Source organism: Marmota monax, unplaced genomic scaffold (assembly GCF_021218885.2).
Source record: "Marmota monax isolate L192 unplaced genomic scaffold, Marmota_monax_Labrador192_F-V1.1 WCK01_AAM20220418_F8-fsc00001, whole genome shotgun sequence".
Taxonomy (NCBI): Eukaryota; Metazoa; Chordata; class Mammalia; order Rodentia; family Sciuridae; genus Marmota; species Marmota monax.
In genome coordinates, this window is record NW_026693777.1 from 48,172,047 (window position 1) to 48,186,521 (window position 14,475).

At 38.7% G+C, this 14,475-nt stretch overlaps 1 protein-coding gene across 1 annotated transcript; it reads right to left on the reverse strand.

Moving 5' to 3' along the window:
* Window positions 1–8,951: 8,951 nt before the first annotated feature.
* On the reverse strand, window positions 8,952–11,381 carry LOC124104081 (zinc finger BED domain-containing protein 4-like). Its single transcript, XM_046460732.2, has 2 exons — window positions 11,334–11,381; window positions 8,952–10,935 (listed from the first exon to the last, which is right to left on the reverse strand). Exons 1-2 carry the CDS (start codon window positions 11,379–11,381, stop codon window positions 9,514–9,516), a joined length of 1,470 nt encoding a protein of 489 aa, XP_046316688.1. The 3' UTR covers window positions 8,952–9,513.
* Window positions 11,382–14,475: the final 3,094 nt, after the last annotated feature.

The window sequence follows — 14,475 nt, forward strand, 5'->3', positions numbered from 1 at the left end:
TACCAATTTTATATCTCATCTGTACATATAAAGTTGAGAATATCCTTAGGAAAATTAGATATTGAAGAATATCCTAGGAAAAAAAATAAAAATTGCTTTAAAAATTCTATACATAAAATAATTATGTATAGAAAGCCTTTGATACCTGTGGTCCTGTATCCATGGATTCAACCAACCACAGGTAAAAGGTATTCAGAAAAATATGGCATCTATACTGAAGTTGTACAGACATTTTTTACATTGATTTTTCCCTGAGCAATACAGATCAATGATCTATATAACATTTATATTATATTGAGTGTTATAAGTAATCTAGGGTTGATTTAAAGTATATGAAAGATTATACATATATTATATGCAAATTACTGTGCCACTCTACATAAGGAACTTGAACATTTATGAATTTTGTTATTCATAGGGAGTCTTGGAACTAGTCCCCTGTGACACTTAGGGACAGTTGTATTATCTAAAGTCTAAAATGTATACAGGGGTAATCCACCACTCTGGCTTCTTATGCTTAGAATATTCTCAATATCAACTTTCTAATTATATGTTCATTTCCATATTTTAATCATCTTTCTGAGTCCCTATATTGCTGAACTATGCTTGAGAATCACACACCATCTAGAGGACCTTCATTAGGCAAGAGATGGTTACTTCATTCACTACATAAATGTCTCCAACATTGTGAGGAACAAATTTTGTTCTCTTGGCTGAAGCCCAAACTCACTATATCTGCAATTTTTCTTTCTATTTAAAGAAGTTAATTTAATTCCCTTCATCTCCTTTTTAAAAATCACTCATTACTTCCTCTTCTCTATTTTTCTCACACTGTTTTGTGAGGTTAATCTATATCTCTTATTCTCTTAGACTAATGTCTCCAGCTGTATCTTTGACTTTCTGCTCTCTTATCAATTATATAAATATAGTTCAGCAATTATCCCCTAGCATTTATAAGTATTATTTTAGTACACTCTGTAGGCAATACAGAAGCATCTAGAAACACATCTTTGAACTTCTGCTCTCTATCTCTTCCTCAATTAGTAAGGCTTGTATTACTATCTGGTCATGATCCTTACTCTTTGATGTTTTAACCACAATTATGTCTTAAGGTCTCTAACAATTTCTCAAGGTCCAAATTTACCCCTCATTCTTTTGACTGTTTCATTTGAACTTTTAATCATTGCTCTAATTTAAAGTATTGTCTTCTTTCAGTTGATATGGATTCTTCCTTGATTTATCATGATCTATTTTTCTAAGAACCATTTTGGTTTCATCTAACCCTTTAACTAAGGCATTCCAATAGTTCTGCCTTGAGGTATTTCTCACATCATTCTCTGCTCTCTCCTTTCTTGGTGACATCCATGCCCTTACTTCAGATATAAATTCCTACCAGAAGAGTCCTAATCTTTACCATATTCCTGAATTTTTCCTATATTTGAGATTATATTGTTTTTGGAATTTTACTTTCATATTCAGTATTTCCCAACTAACTTGAAATTCTGTCAACATAGTTTTTAGGTTGGGCTCAGTGTCTCACAACTCTAATCCCAGTGGGTTTAGGAGGCTGAAACGGGATGATTGCAAGTTCAGAACAAGCCTGAGCAATTTAGTGAGGCCCTAAGCAAACTAATTAGACCCCGAATCAAAACAAAAAATAAAAAGGGTTGGGGATATGACTCAGAGGTTAAGTGCATCTGGTTTCATTCCCTACTACCAAAACAAACAAACAAACAAAACTGTAGTTTCCAAACCAGCTTTTACTCCTGATTTGCCTTGTAGCCTGTATTTGGATAAATTGTATACATTATAAGCTGTTTTCCCAGAGAACTTAAGAATTCATATCTCTATAAAGAGGCGGGAGTTGCAGGCACAGTTGTATGAATGAAGATAGAAAAGACTGAATCTCTCTCTTCATGCACTGTTTTACCTGTTAAAGTACCCTGCCTCTATGCATGGTTTGCACCTCTTACCCTTCCTGGCCTTTCAAGTACTTCTACCTTTAAACATGTTATCCATCACTCAGGGATTTGAACATCTCTAGAAAGTGTGACACTTTCTGTCATTATTTCCCCATTTATCATGCACATCTGTCCATCAAAATGACTCTTAGAGTAATCACCTTTAATAATTTTGTTGTTTTTCCAATGATAATTTTTCTCCTAATGGTATAGAAACCATAAATATAATTAGAGATGTTTGATTATATGCTATTGATATTTCATTGCCTTCTGTGACTCCACATTCTTCAATGTTCCTTTCACAGGTCATATTCGTAAGCCAGCTTCTTAAACCTCGATCCCGTTCTCACTACCTTTTGAATGAAAGGAGGATCATATTCCTTATTCCCCAAACCGTTTCCAGCCTAGTTCTCTTTTTGAGCTCCTGACCGTAGTATCTAATTGCCATTGAAATAATTTCTAGATGATTATATTATTACTAAAAACTCAATTTGTTTAAAATTTCCCACTTTGTTTTTAATTTTTTTCTCTCATTAAATCATTCTACCTATTAACCTGTTATTCTGCCAAAACATAAGCATTAACATTTCCTTCTACCTCAACTTGTGCATTTCAGAAGCCATCAAATTTATTATCCTTTATCTTTTGATTCATCCATTTCATTCATTCTGCCATTACCATAATCATATTTCATATTCTTTTTTTTTGCCCAGATTTCTGTAATAGCCTTCTAAATGGTGTTAAAATGCTCGTCTACCCATTGTCAACCATTCTTACTGTGCACAAAGTGTTTTTGTAAAGTGTTACTTTGATCATAGATTTTTCTCTGTTTAAAACTTTTCTGGTTCCCACTGACTAAAAGCAAATTCTAATACAGAATACAAGGCCCTGAAACCATTCGGCTTTCATCTTTACCACACTTCTTCACAGTATGTGCTCTAGCCATCCTGGATAATTTCTGTTTGGGGGACATGTCCTATGCTGTCTTGTCTCTGAGCTAATATTTTCTTTGCCCACTTCCTCTACATTGTAAGTGTTCATATCTCCTTTGTGGACACTTCCGCTTGTTCTCCTTGGATAAATTATAAATTGCATGCTGCTCCTATATTCTCCCACAACTTGTTTTCTTCCTTATAGGCTTTTGTACACTGTGCTTCTGATTACTTTATAGTGGTCCCCTCATTACTGTAGTATGTGATTTTGCAACTAAATGCCCCACCTAACTCCCTTATTGCTTGCCATATCATAGGCAAAATATATTGTGGAATGAATGAACATATGAATTAAAGTTGAATTATTTCTAGTCCATGATTGTCTTATAACTCTTTTTTTGAAACTTTCTAGCAATTTTTGTACTCACTTTGGTATTTATTATATTATACTTTGAATTCATTATTTATGAACTTAACCTACCACCACTAATGTCACCTTTGCAAAGTTACGTCGCCTCCCAGAAGAATGCAATTCCATCGAGCTGTTGCGTGAATTTTTGCAAACAGATCTTTTCACAATCTACGTATAAATTAATGAAATTCCACAGGGAAGGCAAAAGGTCAAGAACTGATCACACATTACTGATCCAGCATCTGCTGATGTTTCTCTAGAATTTAAATTTGTAGATGAACACCACCTTCTTGCTATTAACATGCTTGAGAGGACGGGAAAAAAAATCACAATCACATTTAGGAAGCTAAATACAATGCAATCATTTTAGAAATCCCCACATGACAGAATGGAAACAGGATGTATCTGCATGGCTCTTTTATTTCTACAATGCATATCTGTTTAGGTACATAACAGCTGAAATTTGAAATGTCAGTTTTTATTAATGAAAGAGATGGAGTAGCAGACTTGATGAAGGCTGACCTGATATACACTTCAAATGTCTGGTTAGGTACACAGAAAAGAATTGATTCTACAAATGTAATCTATTCTGAAGATAGCTATGGTTTCCCTAAGGTATTATAGGGGAATATTGAGGTTTTGTTTAAAATAATGAGTGCATTATGGAGAATCCAAATCTCAGAACTAAGTATAATAGCAGACTAGTTAAGCTACGTTTTAGAGAACCAGAAAGAAATTGGACATAAAGAGGAGGAAATTACTTTGTTTGGTATATTACTCGTGTTCATTATAAATATTTAACTAAAGACTGTCAAACCAATGCTGACCTTTCTACATACCCATGTTTTAAATGCTATATAAGAGCTCCTAAATGGAACACTCTTGCAAATATAATTTGAACTGATATGCTTTTTAGTTATAAAGTATTATTTTGATTTGAGAGAAGTAAAGATTCAGAAGTCAGAATGAAAAACAAAGGGAAAAATAATTAAATAGGATATCTATACCATATTGGAACAGCTATGAATATTTATTATAATTCTACATAACATTTCTGTCTTCTATTAGACTGAAGACTGCTTAAAAGCAAATAGTAAACTCTTCGTATTTACCACAAGTCCTGTTTGTTCAAGGACTAAATAGTAACTAATAAACATATGCTCTTATTAAAACTATGTTAACAATGCAGAAAAAGTAACATATTCATAATTGTACATAAGAAGAAACAGAGATGTCTATGCTTTACATCAGCACCATACACAGCCTGTTGACAAAAGCATACCATGCTATTCCACAGATGGTCCAGACTAGCTGGTTATGAAGCTAAACAAGTATAGACATTTTTACATTTCCAAGAATTGGCTAAAAATTACATTTTTTCCTTTAGTCTATGTAGATGCCACACACCCTAGTTTACTTAATTCAACTCCATATTTGAAAAACAGAAATGCAAAAGAAGAATGGTAACTGGATGCAAGTTGTATATTACAGAACTCAATTCTAGCTATGACTTGCCATTGTATGGACCAGCCTTGGTCTTTATGGTTAGATAAAAGTGACATTGAGAAGTCCTTTTCCAAACAACAGCAACCAAAAAGATTATATTTTGCATCTACTGTATCAATTCTTACATATTGGTTCAGTTTATTTTTTTCTTAAATATATCTAAAGAGAGAGATTGATTAATCTTGCCTTTTATAGACCAAATAATCTCATTTTTTAAACTTCATTATGCTGAAATTCTGGTAAATAAATGTGACTATAAAAATGAAGACTTTACTCATAGCATTACATATCAAAAATTTTGCCTGCAGTGTCAGAAAGACATTGATCAAAAGAGAAACATCACATTCCCAGCATAAAGATCATGCACTGAAGGCTGGTAATTCCAGGGACGTTTCTGTCATTCCTATACTTTTAAGCTTCTAAATTCTAGCATACAGGGCTACAAATCACATTTCCAATACTGTATCCTAGGGAAATCATTGGATTGCCCTTTCCTCTTAATTCAAGGGGAGACTATTGAACATTTCATTGTGAATGGAAATCATATCTATTGATCTTGTCCTCAGTACCTTCTCTAGGAACAGAACCCAGGGCATTTTCTGAAAAATTATTTTCATAAGATTTGGAAGATAGAAGAGTTGCTCTGTGACAGAGTATTGTAACTATTTTTTTATGCAAAGCATCATGTGCACATAAATTTGGGAGCATTCAGTTTTTATACCATTTTCAAAGAAATTCTCCACTAACAAAAATAATTGATAAATAGTCTTTGACAAAAGACCGCAAAACCTTTGGAATTGCTTGTATAATATGGAGAAGAACATGGTGCCAGGGCGGAAAATTATACTTGGTTTGCTTGGTATTCTACATACCATGCCTCTTATCCATGTAAAAACAATAAAATAGATTCTGTTATTCTTATTTTGTGTTTTATGAAAATGGGACACAGATAAATTAGATCACTTGCCTGGGGTCCCTCAATTTGTAAGTGATGGAACCAAGTCTCAATTCTATATTTTTTCCCATGAATATCTAGGTTCTTTCCAGAATGCAGTACAGCCAAACTGTGAGTTTGGGTGTAGCTACAGCAGGTCACTAAAGTCTCTCCACCATTATATTCAGGCCATTCTCCATCACATTTCCCTTTGGGGTCATTAATAACTAAAAGATACAAACTGCTGCCCAGGTGTACTTGCTTAGTATGTTGAAGAAGCTTCTATGTTTTTCTTCAAGTGAGATCACTTTTTAAGTTTAACTATTGATTTTCTTTAAAGGCAAACAGTATCATCAGACTATTTGTTCTTTTCCAGAGAGTGGGTCTTCAGGGGAATAAAGTGCCACCACTATACATAGACCATATCAAAGGGGAAACATAAAAGTTGATATTTTCTTTTTACTACTTGAGAGAAGTGCACAGGGGCAATTAAAATGCCTGAATCTCTGAGCACCAATCTATTTATTGTGGCTGATAATGGGCACAATGAGATGATGTGCTCTAATCCAAGGGTAGAGGCGATTTTAATAGTCTTTTAAGTGAAAACAAATAGTAAAGAAAAAAAAAGAAAAGAAAAAAAAAAGTCATGCAGGAGAGTTCCTCTTTGCAGGTGCTGGAGATGCACAAATCCCATTATTTGTTAATAGGATTTGTGCTGCTGCCTCCCCCTCATCACTTTGAAACTGCTTTCAGCTTTCCACTTGTCTCTCAGAAGCCGGCCTCCTGGGTGGTTGTCAGCGGGACATCCATCTGTTTCATGGCTTCTCTTTAAACAGAGTCAAAAAGATCACATAAAATGCGATTGGATATTTCCAGTCCTTATTAAAGAAGCAAGATAAGTACTATATAATTATGATGTAGGACTCAACCTTGTTTTATGCATTACCCACTCTCTTGACAAGTTGCCTGTAAAGTGCTTATTTGTTTAGTTAAAAGCGAAGCTTTATTTTTAGGGAATCCACACATTACTGAAGTGAAGCTGTCTGCCCTTGCCGCATCCCCTTTTTTTGTGTTACTCAGCATGATCTTGATGGTGGGAAATTGGGGTTAGTGAGGGACTGGACAGAAATGGCTAATAGAGAAATGGAAATCTGAAAGATGTGCTCTGTTAGTGTCCACTTTCACATATATTTGCCAAGGTGGCAGTTACTTTATTAAGAAAGTATCAGAGGATAGCTCCTAACTTCAGGTAAACAGAACAACCAATGATTTTGAAGGAAGAATTGGGTTATTCATTACGGTCAGCTTAGCATCCACCTAGTTTTTGGCGGTTCTCAGTTTTGCTTGTGCATTAGAATTACTGAAGGAATTTTTACAATACTGAGTATAGGGCTACTTCAAGATCAATCCAATTAGAATCTCTGATACTGGAACCCAGGCTTCAGTATTTTTGGTTCCCAGGTGATTCTAATGAGAATCCAAGGGTGAGACCAAGTGAGCTAAGCCCTAATATAAGTAACATAAATATGGATAGTTTCTTATGCATATCTTAAGAAATCAGGCCTCATGTCGTTCAGTTGCAGAACAATGCTGTTTCAAGAAAAACAGACCAGTAGCCATAAGTAATTCAAAATAAATTTTAGCTGGATCCAGTGACACATGCCTGTCATCCCAGTGACTCTGGAAGTTATGCAGGGAATTACAAGTTGAAGGTCACCCTAAGCAAATTAGTGAGACTCTGTCTCATAATAATAAAAAAAATGAAAAAGGCTTCAGATGATGCTCAGTGGTAGAGTGCCAATCTCAGTACCACAAAAATAAATAGGTCAATAAATAAATGCAATTCAACATTATGCATATATCTGAAGGTTATTATGAGGGATTTAAATACTGTTTCTTAAGAACTTTGCTGAAACATACCTTTCCTCCCCAACACATTCCCTCATGCTCCAAACTTTTCAGCAGCATTGTCTACCTCTTCCTGTCTACCCTCAGCACTTCATGCTTTCTGTTTTCTTTCTGCCTCTTTAGTCTTCATTACTTACCACATCCTTCCATTTAATATTTTATTAAGTAGATGGTATATAACCATCAAAAACTGATCCTTCCTCCTTGCGGGAGATGTGGTGTAAAATAAATCAGTTGGCCATTTTATTCCCTAGGAGAGCCCTTTCTTTTAGAATCCTAGTCCTGTTCATCATTCCCTGCTCTGCTTAGAAAGGCTTTCAAGAACTTTGAAATGAAACTTGGTCATCCCATTGCACTCCCTCTTCAAAATCTTGTGAGAAAGTGATGGATTTTAGGGAGCATCTTTAGCAGGCAATTCCCCATCAACATGGAATTTACCTGAGCCCCGTGATCCTGAAAAGAAGCTATGGATAAGAAATTACCCAACCCGGTTATGTTCTGCGAAGCAGCTAACCAGAGGGATCACCTTGCACTCCACTCACATATTCAAAGATAAAATTTCTCCCTACTCTTAGGAGAAGACTCAGTGTCCACGATTTCACAACACCCAGTCTTCCTGCCTATCTTTTTTTTTTTTTTTGGAAAACTGCAAATAAAAAGTTTAATTTCAGAAACTGAATCCATCATTTATAAATACACTAAAGCACAGTCCACTAGAATTGAGAGCGAGCAAAGGTACAGTATTCAACAGAAGAACAGCTTCCTAGGGGGCCATGGCAGAGGAGCATGTCGCCTCACCCACAGCACCCAGTGGTCTGAAGTGACATAGAACAGGAACCTTTTTCAGATGTTAAAGCAAACACTGACAACTGAATCTGACAACTGATAATTTCACTCTGATGTCCTGGGATTCTAAAATACCCCAGTGATGGCTGAATCTTCCCTATTATAAAAAAAAGAAAAATCTAAACGCTTAAGGCTAGCCTCACCACTGTAGCCTGCCAGACACCCCGTTGGTCACCACTGCCTTCAGGGCCAGGCCATGTCCCAGCACCTGGGTCAGTACACACAGAGCTCCACTGCTCAGGGACGCTCAGTCAGAGGCGCCAGACGCGGTCAACGGGCCGCCTGTTGCACTGCCACGCTCTGCACTGGCTGAATCCTTAGCATGGACACAGACGGGACTCTGATCTCAAGGAGTAGGACAGACAGTCAGGGACCTCTGAGTGAATGAACGGACCGTGCAACCCTGAATGCAAAGACCTGAAACGGAACGTGTGCATCTGCACACTCCGTGAGTCACCCAAGTACAGTTTTGTTTTCAAATGCTTTGTCTCTGTGGTAAACAGTTAGCTTCCAGAATATTCTCTCCACTCCTCGACACATTTTAGAGCCTGCAGTTAAAACTGCTCAGTCAGGATGGCTTAAGCTCCACCTCCTATTTACAGGTTTCATTTCACAGCCACAAAAGCTGTTTTGTTGCAATTAAAGCAATATTTAACTAAAATACAGTACCTGATTCATGGTTTTTACACAATTGAATAAAAAGCCTACAGGATAAAACTGTTTACATCTTATCTCCATTCTAGGAACACACATTTCTGACCCCTAACTTTTAAAAAATGCTGCAGTCATGAATTAAAACCTGGTCACCCCACTTCACAACCGATGAGACGGGCTGCTTCCAGTGGACTCTCAACAAGCTGCGCCCTGGCCCGACAGGAGTAAGGCACGTGTGACATTACGATGCGAGCCAGCGGGTGGCCCCAGATGCTGGCCTGGTGTCCCACCTGGCCCTGTTGGGCGGGTCACAGCCAGCACTGCCAAGAGCACGTCTGGTCTGGTGACTCCATCGTGAGTTCAATACTGAAAGTAGATCAAGGGAAGATTCACTTTCAAAAAGATAAATTTTTCAAAATGCTCCATCATGAGCCAGGGCTGGCCAAAGCTGCCATTCTCTGTGGGCGTGCTGAACAGCTTTTCCGAAGGGACGGTACTTGGGGGACAGCCCAAAAATCTGACAGCCAAAGTGGACAGCCCAGGCCAGGATGACCGCTTGAGGTTCCAATAGGCAAGTGGGTCACAGCTGTGCTCCAACACCTCCTCCTCCAGGTAGGCGAGCACCATGTCTTCTGGCAGCCTCTCCCGCCGTTCTCGCCCCTCCACCTTGGCCACCAGTGACCACAGGCTCTCCCCTCCGCCAGAATCTCTCGACTGGGGCCCTGAGTCACAGCCATCGGAGGCGGCTGTGTCCTCTGAGGTAGAATTCAGTATTTCTAGCTCCCTGATTAGATCCTGCCTGTACTGCTCCGCCTCCTCCTCCGTGAACAGGGAGGCTTTGTAGCGAGGGTCCAGCAGCGTGGCAAAGGCATACCTGGGGTCGTGGAGGGTGGCAGACAGGCGGCTCGCCATGGCTTCCTTCAGCGACTTCAGCATAGTATCGATGCCCATCGTCTCTCCAAAGAGCATCTCAACCTTCCTGCTGAGGATGTGGATCATGGGGATGACCTGGCTCAGAGTGGACACGTGGACACTCATCTCCCGGCTGGCAGCATCAAAGGGCCTCAGTGCGTGACACACGGACTGCATGACCTCCCACTGGTCGCAGCTGATCAGCTCTCTGAAGCTGCACTCGATGGACATCTCGTTAATGGCCCTCTTCTGCTCCAGCAGGCGCTCCAGCATGTGCAGGGACGTGCTCCACCTGGACGGCACGTCCTGGACAAGGTGGTGCTGTGGCAGCTCATACTCTCGCTGCAGCGCGGCCAACTTCTCCCTGGCCGTGGGAGAGCGCTGGACACGCTCACACAGCTTTCGGGCGGCGCTCAGTAGGCTCTGCACCATCCTCTGGCTCTTGATGGCTTCACTCACGATCAGGTCCACCGTGTGGCTGAAGCAGGGCAAGCTCGAGTGCTCTGCCTCAGTCAGAGTCTTGTCAGTGACCGTGATGCCCACCTGCAGGCCAATGGATGTCACCCAGGCTTCCCACCAGCACTCCAGCTGCTTCTGGATGCTGCCACCGCCATGGTCACAGTCAATCTGCGACACGTCCAGAAGTGCTGAGCAGTGGTGGCCCTCGCAGTGCGGGCGGGCCGCGGATGCGAAGGTGACCCAGTGGGCAGTGAGGGTCAGGTACTCACGGCTCTGGGTGCCCGTCCAGATTCCCGAGGTGAAGTGGACCATGCCACTCTCAGCCTCCCTCAGCTGGGACAGGACCATCTGCTTCACGCTGTCGTACATGCCTGGGATGGCCATGCTGCAGAAGTAGGAGGGCGTTCCTGCCTATCTTGAAGCTCACATTTTTCCTTTTCTTTGAGTGATTCCTCTTCATTGATGAACATCTCTCAATTGCAGTGCATTGAATATACTCATCTTCTTAATTGTCTGTTGGATTTTGTCTCTCACTTTACTCACTTCAATTAGTGTCTTTTGTTAAGAGAAGAAAAAGGGTGCTGGGGAAAATGAGTCACTTGGTATACCTCTTTTGTCTCCATAGAAACAAGAATAAGCCCATATTTTTTAAATACATTTTTATTTTGGAATAATTTTACCTTCACAGAAGATTTATAAAGATAATGGAGTTCCCATATACTGTCTTCTATTGTTAATACCTCTTGTTAACATAGGACCCTCCTCAAAACTAAGGAACTGACATTGATACATTACTATTAACTAAATACCAGACTGTATTTGAAGTCCACGAGTTTCTGTGAGAAACTGCCCACCATGGTAGCCTACTCACAAATTAATTTGGTATAATTTGGGTTTATTGACATGTTCTGCTACATTTGGTCAAGGTGATAGCAACAGCTTGACCACACACTCAGAAAATATCTCTTCCATCCTCATTTTCACAGGGTATGGCCAGTTACAGAGAGTCTTCCACTTCCAATATTGAACCATTTTCCACATTTACTTATTATTTTTTTCCTTTTTAGTGATTTTGTTTCTTTTTTGTTGTTGTTCTTTTTAGATATACATAATAGTAGAGTGTATTTTGACATATTATACATACATCGAGTATAACTTATTCTAATTAGGATCTCATTCTTGCTGTTGTACATAATGTGAAATTATACTGGTGATATATTCATATACGAATATAGGAAAGTTATGTCCAATTCATTCTACTGTCGTTTCTATTCCCCTCTCCCCTCCCTTCCCTTCATTCCTCTTTATCTAATCCAATGAACTTCTATTCTCTCCCCACCCCCATTGTGTGTTAGCATCTGCATATCAGAGAGAACACTCAGCCTTTTGTTTTTGGGGATTGGCTTATTTCACTTAGTGTGATAATCTCCAGTTCTATGCATTTACCTACAACTGCCATAATTCCATTCTTCTTTATGGCTGACTAATATTCCATTGTGTATATGTACCACATTTCTTTATCCATTCATCTGTTGGAGAGCACCTAGGTTGGTTCCACAGCTTAGCTATTGTGAATTGATGTGGCTGTGTCACTATAGTATGCTGATTTTAAGTCACATGGTATATACCAAGGAGTGTGTACCCTGACTGCTTTGCAGTCAACAAGGATGGGCAAATGTATCTAAGAAGACCACTTAGAAAGTCTCCCCATTTCCAAAACCTCATCATAATAAAATGTTTGCAATTTTTAATTCCTGATTACTTTTTTATTTCCTCATTTTAATCTCTAAAGTTCATTTTTCTTTCTAAAATTTTCGAATACATACGAACATGAAAATTGTAAAATTATGGCATATGTTCCTTTGCCTTTTTTTTTTTTTTTTTGGTAAGAGGGATTGAACCTAAGAGTGCTTAACCACTTACTACATCCCCAACCCCTTTTATTTATTTTTTTATTTTTTATTTTGAGGGTCTCAATGAGTTGCATAGGGCCTTACTAAGTTGCTGAGTCTGGCTTTGAACTTGTGATGCTCCTGCCTCAGTCTCCTGAGCTGCTGCCCTTGTCTAGCACAGGCAGGTGAACTAAGATTACTCTTATGAATTTAGGGTGATGCAAAATACTTTTTACATAAACTTCAGGATGGCTTCCCCATCTCCCAGCCTCAGGATCCCCAAAGGGAGGCAAGAGTAGGTCATGAGAGGCTGAGGGGAGAAAGAGAAGGGGGAGAGAGATAGAGAGAGAGAGAACACACATGCATGCACATGCAAGCACATTTGGAAGTGGGCTTTTATTTGAGAGGATTCTGTTTCTTAGAATGTTCTATCCAAAAAAGGCAGAAGGAGTAGGATTGCAAAGGAACAGGTGAGTGTAACTCAACCCCAGTGGGTGATGCCTTCACCTACAGCCATGCCTTGTTATTTGAGCTGGGGTAACACCCAAGTTACTGCAGAAGGCAATAATTGTTCAGTGCCCCCGGAGCATCAGAACTTAAAGGTGTGTTTATCCAGGCAGCTCCCCACACTGAGCCACCGGGATTACAGATATGCACCACACACCAGACGGGATGAACAGCTTTTCTAAATTCTGTTTTAGGCTTAGCTTTGATTTGGCATCATTAATATCCTTTTTGTATTTACGTTGGCTGGAGATTGCTATAGTTCTTGCATCTGAGGGTTAATATATTTCATTAATCATGAAGGTGTTTTACATTATTTTTTGCACATTTTTTTCCTCCATTCATTTTCTGTCTTTTCTGGGATATCAATTAAGCATGAATTATATCATTTATAAATTTCTCATCTTGGATACTTTTTCTACTATATGTCATTTTCTTTTTATGATTCCATTTGGGTTTATTGACATGTTCTGCTACATTTGGTCAGCTTCTGAGTGCTTTCATTGAGTTCTTCATTTCAGCATCTGAAATGTTTAGTCTGGATTTCCATTTGTTCTTTTTTAAAGCCTCCCCCTTTTCCTGCCTATGTTCCCCATCTGCTTACATTCTGGACACTTTTTGTACTAGATAATTAAATTGACTTAAAGTCCTACCAAATCCAACATCTGAATCATCACTGAGACTGTTTTCATTAATCTTTCTTTTTTATGAAGAGTCACATTTTTTCTGTTTATCTGCATGCCTTTCAAATTTGATTGTATGTGGAACAGAATGTATGATGCATGGCAGAGCTTCTTGGCTTTGTCCATAATTTTTTGTCCTAGTCCTCACTCTAGCTATACTTATTCTCATACATACTCTTTCTGCTAAACTGAACATCCAAATTATTTTTAAAAATCTATTTGTTTTCGACCTGATTTAACCTCTAGCATCTCTCCAGCAGTATGACCCTCTCAAATTTCTCTTATTTAAGCCCTCCAAAAGTTTTCATTGCCTTTAATTCAGGGAATCCTGCTCTGCAATTTACATAGAGGAGCATTTGGATAAGGACCTGCGGGAAGCCCTGGTGCAGATTTTAAGAAGGTTTTCCTTTCTAGTAATTTGCTCTGCAAATTATGATTCTCTTTTCTGATCCCAATTCCAGCTTCTTCCTCTGTCTGGGCTATATTTCTTTTGCCCAGTGCAAAAAGGTTTTGAATGGAATCTACCTCTTTGTTCCACAGTTTGGAAATCACTTCCAGTCAGAAAACAATGTTAAATACAGACTTCAACTTTAGGCTTCCTTTCTCTCAGGAATATCAGTTCTGCTCTTTTTTGATGCTCAACACCTAAAGAAAGTGGAATCATATACTTAATCCAATTTCATATCTGTATATGGTATAAGGATAAATCCAAATATTATAATGACTAAACTCAGAATTTCCTTTCTTTCTATTTTAATACAACATTAGTTTGCATGTTCACAATATGTTGTTGAAATTGTTTTCTGATTTTTTAATGTAATATCCACATAAAAGTTCTTTGTGTCTCCTTTAGAGGTGTTCTCTCTTCAAAT